The following is a 12,660-nucleotide window of genomic DNA, read 5'->3' as shown; positions in this document are numbered from 1 at the left end:
AGGGGCGCCTGGGTGGCTCAGTCAGTTAAGTGTCTACCACTGGCTCAGGTCATGATTCCAGTATCCTCGGATCAAGTCCCACGTTGGGCTCCCTGCTCATCAGGGAGTCTGCTTCTCCCTCTGCCTCTAACCTCCTCACCGCTCCCACCCTTCCCCGCGCTCATGCTCTTTCGAGTGCGCACTCTCTCTCTCTCTCAAATGAATAAATAAAATCTTAAAAAAAAAAGAATCTCAAAAATTTCCATACTCATTAACTCAATAATTCTAATTCCAGAAATCTAGTAAAGAAAAAACAAGAGATATGTTTAAAGATGCTTGCCAAAGTATGCTAATTCTACATTATATGTACTAGTTAAAACACATTTAAAAAAATGAAACAAAATAAAAGGCTTAAATTTCCAAGAACAAGGGAATAGTCAAATAAAATATTGTATCTCCATATAGTGAAATATTATGCAATCATTAAGAATAATACCTTAAAAAACTAATATTCATGAAATATTGCACCCTTTGATGGTTATTCTCCTTTTCTTCATGTTCCTCCTCCTTTTTTTTTTTTTGACATTTCACTTTCTCTATAACCACTATTAAAAGATGCAGCAACAGAGGGTTAAACATATTCCACATAATCTAGAGTTATTCACTAGTGCTGTGAAGAATAAAAAAACGACACACAATCAGCAATGACTAACGTTAAGCCCCTAGCTTGCCTGTGGGATTACCATTATACTTCCCAATTGCCTGCTACCATGGCTAATTGTAAGTTGGCATGGTTACTTCCATACCAATTGGCATTGGCCACAGATAAATTGCTGTGATTTTTTAAATTATAGTTATTATTCTACTCCATCTGTTCTCTTCATTTTTTGAGTCAGCTGTCAAATCAAACACGTAAGTCCTTCCTAAAAGTTGTAGAAGTTTTACATGTTACCAGAATAAATGGAACAATTGCATAACACTGATATTCAGTGGAATTCTACAAGGTGAACCAAGAGAGAATTAACAGGAAGTAAGGTGACATGTCAACAGTTGTTTTAGTGATGATGGGAAACTGCTATATTTATAATAACAGTATTTAACATTCTTGCATTAGTTTTAAATGCTAGGCATAATTGCCAAGAAGGCTTTACTAGTAAAATCCTAAAAATACATTTCAACTCTGACCTGCTTTTTCCAGTTGTTCTGGTCTCAATTTTATTTTAGCTAAAATTAATAAACACTTGAGACTATGTGGAAGTACTAAATAATTCCTTGGTTTAATAATTTGACATATTGTATTTCTCTATTCACATTCCAATTAAGAGTTTTATTTTTCAATAATATTTTCCTATTATGCATAAAGCATCCTTGCCATTTCAAATATGAAAATATCTTTTGACACAGTCTCCAAGACCCACTGTGTAAACATAACTTTAAGATTATACTGCAGGTCATGGGAGAAGAAAAACAAAGTAAACTTGCTAAACCTATTCAACCTTTTTATTCTAAAGTAGAGTTTAACTTTTATATTAAAATAAGAAAATTTTATCTTACGTTCAATATATTACAAAAATGGTCCCATTTTTACCCCTCCATGTATCCATACCCCTTACAATATGGCTTTGCAGCTTATATGATTGAGAAGTGGCATCTATTTTCCCAGCCCTTGAATCTGGGCTGGGTTTGGGAATTGCTTTAGCCAATGACATAATAATGGCAGAGGTGATGGCTTACTAGTTCTGAGCTAGGGACCTTAAGAAGCCTTATATGCTTCTGCTTGCTCTCTTTGGACCCCTGCTTTTACCTTGAAAACAAGATTGGGATTATTGTTGGAGGATGGGAGACTATTTGGAGTAGACATGTTGTCTATCAGAGCCCAACCTCGACAGGCCACCCTCAGCCAATCTGCCAGCTGAAAAGACATATATAAGCAAACCTAGACAAGATCAGCTGACACCAAAGAATCACTGAGCTAAGCCCAGTCTAAACCGCTAAATCACAGAGTCATGAACTAAATAAATGGATGTTGTGTTAAGCCACTAAGTTTTGGGGTGATTTGTTACACACCAGTAGTTAACTAATATACCCTCTTGTCTTTGTTTAATTATTTAGAAGGAAAATTAAGAAGTAGTATTAGGCAAATAAAAAGTAGATATGATAATTATATCAAATCTACTTTTCTCAAAATATCAATGTTTAATTTTTTCATATTTTGGCTGTTGAGGATACTTTTATTGAGCACTTTTTAATTACTAATTGCTCATTTCACTCCTACAACAATCTCATGAAGCAGAAATTATCTTTATTTTATAGAAAAGGAGACCATTGCAAAGAAAACAAGGGACATATCTAGATTCACACAGCTGGCTTGGTAGAGCTGGACTGAAACATGGAACACAAAGAATGTGAATCTATTTATTCTATGATGGGTCACCATCAGTTCTACAATGAAGTGTTAAGTCTAAGCTCTCTTTGGAGTGGCATTCCAGAAACTAGGAATGTGTGTTTTCTGTTGAATGACCTAGATGCTGCTCCCTGAATGTTCTGAAAAATAGTTTATGCATATTACATAGACTTACTCACTTGGGCTTTTTCTCATTCTCCAATAAATTTTAAATGGCTAAAATCCCACAGCTACTCTTCTGAATTCTCAATTCAAGTTCAATATGCAATTACTATAACAACAACTGAATGAAAAATTAACTGATATAAAGAGAAAATATCTTCCAGTATGAAAGGTCTTGGCTTATTTTAAGCCATAATTGTTTTTTATAGTAACAAATGATTACTATTGCTTGCCTGATTGACTATAGGTCTCATGATATTTAATGCTAGACGTCAATATTTTAGTTATTTACTGGTAGGCAAAATAATTTATTTGTGGGACTTATATAAAAATAGTCAACTTCTAACATTGGTTGTTATGAGTTGAGTATGAAGTTTAAATCAATCTATGAGAAATAAATCAAAATAAAATGCTACTGATTAAATTGTCCATCATTCTCATTAGCCTAGCACTTAACATATCAGGCCTATATATTTATTATATGTCTCAGGTACTAATACATTTTTAATACCGGAAACAAACATCTACAGAATAACAGGAAATGAATTCAGTGTCTCTGCTCTTTAACACTCACTTAACTAGTAACCAAAATGAATAGATTAAGCTATAAAATAGGTAAGTATGGACATTTTTTTTTTTAAAGATTTTATTTATTTATTTGAGACAGAGAGAATGAGAGAGAGAGAGAGCACATGAGAGGGGGGAGGGTCAGAGGGAGAAGCAGGCTCCCCGCCGAGCAGGGAGCCCGATGCGGGACTCGATCCCGGGACTCCAGGATCATGACCTGAGCCGAAGGCAGTCGCTTAACCAACTGAGCCACCCAGGCGCCCTGGACATTTTCTAGTAAGCATTTTCCATTTCTCCTATCACACCTTTAAAAGAATCCACCAAAGACAAAGACTGTACATCATACATAACATCAATACGAAGTCTAAATATATATTTTATTTTAGGGGCACCTGGGTGGCTTAGTTAGTTAAGTGTCTGACTCTTGATTTCTGCTCAGGGCATGATCTCCACCCTGGGTGTGAAGCCTGCTTAAGATTCTCTTTCCTTCTCCCTCTGCCCCTTCCCCCCTAAAAGTAAACAAATACATAAGTAAATATATATTTTTTATTTTAGGCTGGCCAATGAAAATTTGAGTTATGTCCTTTGAAAATTACCTGATGTTAATTGCTGATAGAAGAAATACAGATGAAGGGAAGCAAGGACAAAATGAACTATTGGGACTTCATCAAGATAAAAAGCTTTTGCACAGCAAAGGAAACAGTCAACAAAACCAAAAGACAACCGACAGAATGGGAGAAGATATTTGCAAATGACATATCAGATAAAGGGCTAGTATCCAAAATCTATAAAGAACTTACCAAACTCAACACCCAAAGAACAAATAATCCAATCAAGAAATGGGCAGAAGACATGAAAAGACATCTTTCCAAAGAAGACATCCAAATGGCCAACAGACACATAAAAAGTGCTCAACACCACTCGGCATCAGGGAAATCCAAATCAAAACCTCAATGAGATATCACCTCACACCAGTCAGAATGGCTAAAATAACAAGTCAGGAAACGACAGATGTTGGCGAGGATGCAGAGAAAGGGGAACCCTCCTACACTGTTGGTGGGAATGCCAGCTGGTGTGCCACTCTGGAAAACAGTATGGAGGCTCCTCAAAAAGTTGAAAAGAGAGCTACCGTACAACCCAGCAATTGCACTACTGGGTATTTACCCGAAGGATACAAATGTAGTGATCCGAAGGGGTATGCACACCCCAGTGTTTATAGCAGCAGTGTCCACAATAGCCAAACTATGGAAAGAGCCAAGATGTCCATCGAAAGATGAATGGATAAAGAAGATGTGGTATATATATACAATGGAATATTATGCAGCCATCAAAAGGATAAAAATCTTGCCATTTGCAACAACATGGATGGAACTAGAGGGTATTATGCTAAGCGAAATAAGTCAATCAGAGAAAGACATGTATCATATGACTTCACTGATATGAGGAATTCTTAATCTCAGGAAACAAACTGAGGGTTGCTGGAGTGGTGGGGGGTGGGAGGGATGGGGTGGCCGGGTGATAGACATTGGGGAGGGTATGTGCTATGGTGAGTAGTGTGAATTGTGTAAGACTGTTGCATCACAGACCTGTGCCTCTGAAACAAATCATACATTATATGTTAAAAAAAAAAAAGGAGATAGTAGGAAGGGAAAAATGAAGGGGGGAAATCAGAGCGGGAGACGAACCATGAGAGACTATGGACTCTGAGAAACAAACTGAGGGTTCTAGAGGGGAGGGGGGTAGGGGATGGGTTAGCCTGGTGATGGGTATTAAAGAGGGCACATATTGAATGGAGCACTGGGTGTTATACGCAAACAATGAATCATGGAACACTACATCAAAAACTAATGATGTAATGTATGGTGATTAACATAACGTAATAAAATAAAATTAAAAAAAAGTAAGACAACATTTAAGTGCAAAAAAAAAAATACAAATGATTGGATACATGGTTTAATTATAAATAACCCCAGGCAGTTTTGGAGTAGTAAAGTACTCTTGTACTCTATCCTACATTATAATAGACATTTCAATAGTTTTATTCATTTGAATATCACATTTTGTACAGAATTCTATAATGATGTCTTGTTAAATAAACCAACGAAAAATAGGGATCAATTGGATGTTTTTCCAGTGGATTCTGTCAGGTAAAAATATTTACAACAGCTATAAAACCAGAGAAATAAATATTTAAACATAATTTTCTGACTTAAATAACTATTTTATGTCATATGGCATTTCAGGACTGAGGTAACCTTCTGGCAACAGCAAGACAATAAAAATCACAAGTCACTGGAAAATTTACAGCAACCAGTTTCCAGACGTTTTAAGAGATGAATTAAAGCAGGAATCATATGAATTTGTTAGTTTTGCAGTTGCATTATTATAAGTATAACTCAGAGTGGAAGAAAAGATCAGTAATCGAGATGAATAAAGTAGGTAAGGGCCATACGTTTAAATAAGAGTTAAGTCAAAACCTGCTTAACCATGAACACTCTTGACTACAGAATGTCAAAGGTTGGATGCTATCCACATCTCCCAGAGCCAGATGGTTCATGAAGAAAAGAGCATTTGATTGTCCTTTTTCTTTTCACTGAACTTAAGAAATCTTCAAGGATAAGATCGTTTTAATTCACCAAATGGAAAAGTTCCACACTAGCTGAAATGTCTTAGTCCTTGTAAAGATTTGCTACCTATGTACCCACGTTAACTTAAATGTCACTCTTGAATGAACAAAATCGACTACATTTTAGCTAGAAAATGTAGAGAAAATGTCAGGAAAAGTGTGCCATGAACAGCAGTTGCCACCGGATGTTTCTCTCTCACAATCAAATGACATTTAACAATAAAGTTGGGCAGAATCAAGTTTAACACCTAAGAAATCAGTTTTTAAACTAAGTTAGTCAGGGCTTGAATGAAAACATAAAAGAATTGGGTTAAAAGCAAACCGAATCACATGAAGCAATTACTTAAAGATACTGAATGCTATAATGAAGCAGATGTTCACATTTGCTTTTCTATTTTCTTCTTCTTTTCATAATGTAACCAAGTAATATTCCTCCTATTTTGACAAAGACCTAAAGTAAAAACCTGGGCTCAGGGTTTAGGAATGAAGATCACTAATGAGCCCCTGTTAAATCTCCTTTTTCTAATGTGATGGTCAGAGCTTACTTCATGCATTTATATTTGGTACCATAATAAGAGTTTGGCTGTATCATTGCTGGGAAGGCTAACAGATAGGGATAACTGTCACCTCAAGAGTGGAATCTCCACTTTGTTCACTAGTAGCAGCCCCTTCAACACCTCCAAGTGTACTGAAGAACCTAAGGAAAATCCCCCAAAGAAGGGATGTTTGGGATCACTCCTATAGAAACAGAAAAGCCAGAACACAAACCCCAGGGGTGGGTCTATTCTTCAGTCAGAATATAGACCTCCTCCCTCCTGCTTCATGAGGTATGCTGTTAGAGTCAAAGGATCCTTGAGTGATGCTCACCTGACTTTGGCAGTAGGCAATGGGGCAATGGGATAGGGTCATTCCTATCCATCTAAGTGATAAACCCCCCAAAAAGGTAAACCTGAAAGTAAATCTCTTCAGGGAGAGTCCTGCCAGCATCAGTAATTTGAGAAAGAACCAATCTTTCAAATAATTTTCACTTCAGGACTGATTTGGCTGAATTGTGCTTGCTCAGGTAATACATGAGTTTCTTCCCTGTCATAAGTTGCTTATAAACTCAGGAATATACTTTCAAATGAGGTCCTCTATACTTGTTCAAGTTTCATGAGTTCTTCTCTGGACTAAGGATACCACATTAGACATGTTGAGGATCTACTCTGTCTGGCTTAAGAGTTAAACTGGCCTGCAGGATAGATTTCTGGCCATCAAGAAAAACAGCAGATTCCTCTACTTGGTTTATACTGGATTATAGGATACCACATAGTGGTATCATCACTATGAAGATATCCAAAGACCATCTCTTTGACAGTTGATATATGTTTTCTTGTTCAACTGGTAGCCATGTGCCTTTGGTAGGTATGACATCTCTGAACAATAACAACTCCCTGAATTCTTTTGTTATGCAAATAGTGAGTTGTATCATTCAAAACAGTCAAATTTTAAATACAGTAAAGGCCACAATAAGGCATTTAAAGAGGAAAGGTAGATCTTATTGTAATTATATACCCAGTCTTCCACAAAGAATTGAAAATCAAATTAAATTGTCTTTTAGCAGGTGGGGGAATGGGCAAAATGGGTGAAGGGGAGTGGGAGGTACAGGCTTCCAGTTATGGGATGAATACATCATGAGGATGAAAGGTACAGCATGGGGAATATAATCAGTGGTATAATAATAGTGTTGTATGGATAGTAGCTACACTTGTGGTGAGGACAGCATAATGCATAGACTTGCTGAATCTCTATGTTGTACACCTGAAACTAATGTAACATTGTGTGTCAACTATACTGTAGAGGCTGCTTTTAGGCAACAGGCTCGAGTAATGGAAACTTGAGCAAGGCAAAAGGGCCCACGGTGATTACTGAGCTGAAGCAAACAGGCTCATTAAGCGATAGGCTCTAACTGACCAATGGGCTGCTTACAACTAGGCACAGGCCGTAAGATTACCAAAAAAGGGAAAATTCCATACGTCCTCATACTCCCTTATTCTGCCCTATAATTGTAACCCCTCACTACCACCTCGTGGCAGATAGTCTCTCCTTGCTGTTCTGCCCACAGCTCCCTTGCAGTGTATTCAATAAACTTCTATCTCTTTTGTTCTGCCTTGGGTGAATTCTTTCACTGTCGGCACTGCCTGCCCCCATCCAATTTTGGGATGTCCAACAAATGCTTTAATAAAAAAATTAAAAATAGATAGTCTTTGTTCAGAAAACAAATTATGCTGTAAGCAGTGCAAGAATCTCATGCTTGTGTCACATAGAAATGCGTGCTTCACATACTTTTCTTATTTAGTTAATCTAGAAACACAGTTTCTAATCTAGAAGCAAAAAGATGGCATTAATTATTTATCTTATGGGAAAATACATGTGGTCATAGATCAGAATATGTAGCGTGGAACACTGAAAAAATGCAAACATTTGCTATTTGGTAAGTAATAATCAAAGCAGAATATGTTTTTATTATAAGGGTTGCTATGTGAATTTTACATTTGGCTATAAACCATCTGAATTATAATTCTCATTCAAGGTATTGTCTTTTCTTTTTTTTTTTTTAAAGATTTTATTTATTTGACAGAGAGAGACACAGCGAGAGAGGGAACACAAGCAGGGGGAGTGGGAGAGGGAGAAGCAGGCTCTCCGTGGAGCAGGGAGCCCGATGCGGGGCTCGATCCCAGGACCCTGGGATCATGACCTGAGCTGAAGGCAGACGCTTAACGACTGAGCCACCCAGGCGCCCCAAGTATTGTCTTTTCTATTTGATGCTTTATTTCTTCCTGTTATCTCTATCATTCTCCACAAATATTTTCACCTCATGGTGAAATTGACTATTTGAAAGCAATTGTTAATAGGTATGAGGAATTAGAAGGGAAATCTTTGAAGCCAAATATATGCAATATTTTTCTATACTTCATAGCCTGTGAGAATCTATTACTGAGCGATACCAACTATGTATAGAAAATATCAAAATAACCACTAAGATTTTAGTGAGATGGTGACTTTAAATTACAGAGAATTTATGTGTTTCCTTATTCTCACTTATTCCTACAGGTAAAGTCCCATTAATAAAACAGGAAATGTATAAATAAGACATTTATTTAAAGGCAATGACTGTCATTCTAAAGCAAAAATATTCAAAAGATCACTAAAAAGAGAGATCCACTTTTAAAATATAGTCGTAATTTAATGGAATTCTCCTCAATTATATGATTACTATATAACTATCCTTTTTTCTTCCTCACAGTTCTGTGAGGAAAAGTAATTAGCAAGTAGCTTACAACATGTATAATTTGTCATAATTATTATAGATGCTCATTCTGTCTAAAATACTTATTAAAGAAGCAAATAACTGATCCCGGCCCAGAAATCTAAATACAGGCAAGACTGTCTAATTTGAGATTATCTCTCCCCCTTCCCTTCTTGTGGCTGTCCAATTACAAGACATTTTGTGAAACAAAGAATGGTGCTGTTTTTGTTCTATTTAAAAATAAAACTAGATTTATGAAATGCAGAAGGATTCAAATGATTGTCTGAATGGAAATTTTGGATGACTAAGGCACTCCTATTCTCTGTACGTTCAGTAGAAGACTATAAATTTTTAAAACAAAGATTGCTTGAATATTGGGTTCACTGCTTCCCTCAGCACCACTCTGGATCCGTAGCCACAGTTTTCTCTGCCTCTGAGTCTGGTAACCTTGTGGAGTTTAAGGAGTTAACTATAACTCAATCTGGGATGTTGCACAATCCCTGTGGTTTTTCCCACACCTTGCCTGCCCTCCCTATTAAACCATCCCTTTATTTTAACTCTTTCAAACTATTCTATTTCACATCTCTTCTCTGTTTGACCCTAGTATAGTTCTTACTTATCTCCTCAGGAAAAATTTCACTGATACACCAGGTGTACATGGAAACAAAACATTTATTTAAAAGACTTGGACACTCAGTGCATCAGTGATGTTTTAGCACACAAATATAATGCTCAATGTTTGAATCATTTGTGTATCAATGGAATGCATTTAGCGAGAAATATCTAGATAGAACTACCATCCAAACAAGCTTAGAAAGATTTCTGACAGGGCGCCTGGGTGGCTCAGTTGGTTAAGCGACTGCCTTCGGCTCAGGTCATGATCCTGGAGTCCCGGGATCGAGTCCCGCATCGGGCTCCCTGCTCGGCAGGGAGCCTGCTTCTCCCTCTGACCCTCTCCCCTCTCATGTGCTCTCTCTCTCTCATTCTCTCTGTCTCAAATAAATAAATAAAATCTTTAAAAAAAAAAAAAAAGAAAGAAAGAAAGAAAGAAAAGAAAAGAAAAGAAATACATGAGGGCGCCTGGGTGGCTCAGTCGTTAAGCGACTGCCTTCGGCTCAGGTCATGATCCTGGAGTCCCGGGATCGAGTCCCACGTCGGGCTCCCTGCTCCGCAGGGAGTCTGCTTCTCTCTCTGACCCTCCCCCCTCTCATGCTCTCTATCTCATTCTCTCTCTCAAATAAATAAAATCTTTAAAAAAAAAAAAGATTTCTGACAATCATCAATATATTACGTCTAACTTAAGTGAAGTAAATATTTTAAGTTTTTTTCTAAAAAAATTAGAATTGTTTCTACGGAAAGCACAAGAGAAGTTAAGTATTCCACTTCAAAATATTTTCATGAACACAATGTATTTTTACTGATGCATACATCAAGAGAGAGATTTACCTTTTCACCAATTTCTCCTTTGCTGCCTTCAAAACCTTGCTCTCCCTGTAGAAGAGGAATATGATATATACGATAATAGGAACTCTACTTTTAACACACACAATTATTACAACAATAATGATAATGTTTCCAGTAAAAAAATCAGTAATTATAAATAAAAGCCATTTCTAATATGTAAACTTTAAACCAATATTAACTTGGATGAAATTTAAATATTCCTAAATATTAAAGGGTACAAGCTATAGCTTCACAACAGTGCTTTCAATGCAACGTAATCTCCATACACCTGCATTGCTCCATATACTGTACCTTTCTCATAGACGTTTTGAGAATTGAATGCATCAGCATAGTGCTTGGCACCAAATAAGTTAGCCATTGTTACTCTTACTTTTTATTATTGATTTATATTTATTACTTTTTTATTATTACTTTTAATTATTACTATTACTACTGACTTCACTAGATCCCGTAGAACAGCCCTCTCAAGCTGACGTCTGTGGAATACCGTTCCAGGGACAGCTGTGTGATGAATGAGTTCAGCCTTGAACCCTGAGTCCTGGCTCCAGCTCCTACACCAGAGCCATGCATGTTCTTTACCACCCAGATCTCCTGCCTCTCAGTCACAGAAAGGGGACTGGTGGCTGTAGCACCTTGCAAAAGGTCTGAGTCCCCTGTTCTCAACTAAAACCCTCTCTGATCTGACAAGCTTATTTTCCCACTGAATTCTGCACAGATATTTATAGTACTGATGTTTGATTCATAATTCAAATATTCACTGAATGCCAAATATAGGTCAGGCACTCAAGACAACACAGCCAGCCAATGAGTGCTGGAGAGGGGTCATCCTCCCCCCTCCCCCCACAAGATGCACTCAATAATCGTTTCCCAAGTGCATGGAGACAAGGGATGAAGGGTTTCTTATCTACGTTTTTTTTTTTTTTGTAATGCTGCAACAAGGTGACGCTTGATACAATTAAAATTCATGTGTTAGAAAAGGAATGCCCGCTTTTTACTGTAAGTATAATCTCTGTGTATATATTAGAAATCATATATAATCAAATATATGTATATCTTTATATGTATACACACACCTACACACATGATTAAATTATTATTTCTTCATGTGCCCTTAAGAAAGGTACCGGGAAAGACAACAGGTTAGTATTTGGGTATATTTGCCACTGAATGCATGGTCTATCTTTATTCTACCATTTTTCCTAAAATATGGACTTTAGCTTGATCTGTTAATCCAAGCTGACATTGAAGCTGCTAAATATCCCCAGTACATCAGCCACAATGTCAGCATGATGCAGCCACCACAAACAGCTGCTGGAAAGTCCAAAACTATTTCCCAGCAGATAAATCTGCACATCCCTTGGCTTGCAACTCAACTCACAGATGCAGCACATGCTGTATCAATGGGTTTTGTCTAGAGCTGCTGTGAAGAAATTCAGAGGCTTGCCATTTCATCACTGCCAGTTCAGTCTTACTTTCTTTATCAAGCCAAGCAAGGGAAGATTTTTCAAAAGCTGTAACTATCAATAAATGCATATCTTTTTTAATGGTAATTTTTAGCTACAGAGAAAAACCTAGATGTAATAGTAACTTCTGACATCTTGTTGCTAAGACCTGTAAAACTTCCAGAGCATAGAGATGATAGGGTTGGCCTGGGGGCGGGGGGGGCCTCTAATATTGCATCAGTAATGCTCTTCCCTGTGGTAGGATTATCTGGGTGGTATCATGACAGCTGGCTCCACCTGAAGTGGCTCCCCAAACCCTCCAGGAAACTGGAATAGACCAGACTCTGCGTGTCCAGCAATGCTGGTCATACTCCTTCCCAGGAGGAGAAAGCAGCCCTGGGACAATAAACGGGTACAAATCAAGTTCATCTTGGTAAAGAGAAAGATACTAGGCACAGAAAGAAGTAGCCCAGTCAATACAAACATTGTAATTTATTACAAATTTTTTATTCTGATAAAGATTTTTCGAAGAGATTAGTTGTAGCACCTTTGTAATATTTAATATTTTATATCACTGTAACTATTATGTTTAGTCGATCTGGGATATACAAAAAGGGAGATAAGTAAGAAAGAACCAAATATAGTCAAAGGCAGTAAAAATTGTTCCACTCTTCATTTTAGACGCTAATAGCAGTGAAAATATGTCCAGAGCAGCTCTGGACACTCC

General features: G+C 37.2%; 1 protein-coding gene across 1 annotated transcript in view; it reads right to left on the bottom strand.

Moving 5' to 3' along the window:
- Positions 1 to 12,660, bottom strand: part of COL19A1 (collagen type XIX alpha 1 chain) — a 216,228-nt gene that overhangs the window by 114,939 nt on the left and 88,629 nt on the right. The window contains exon 11 of the mRNA XM_064596956.1: positions 10,474 to 10,518. Within this exon, the coding sequence (XP_064453026.1) occupies positions 10,474 to 10,518 (45 nt within the window). The remainder of the gene's footprint in view (positions 1 to 10,473; positions 10,519 to 12,660) is intronic.

Source organism: Mirounga angustirostris, unplaced genomic scaffold (assembly GCF_029215605.1).
Source record: "Mirounga angustirostris isolate CCGP_5_RB_7025 unplaced genomic scaffold, mMirAng1.0.hap1 SCAF_8, whole genome shotgun sequence".
Lineage (NCBI taxonomy): Eukaryota > Metazoa > Chordata > Mammalia > Carnivora > Phocidae > Mirounga > Mirounga angustirostris.
Note: the sequence above shows the minus strand (reverse complement) of the source record. Positions and strands in the feature narration are given on the sequence as shown.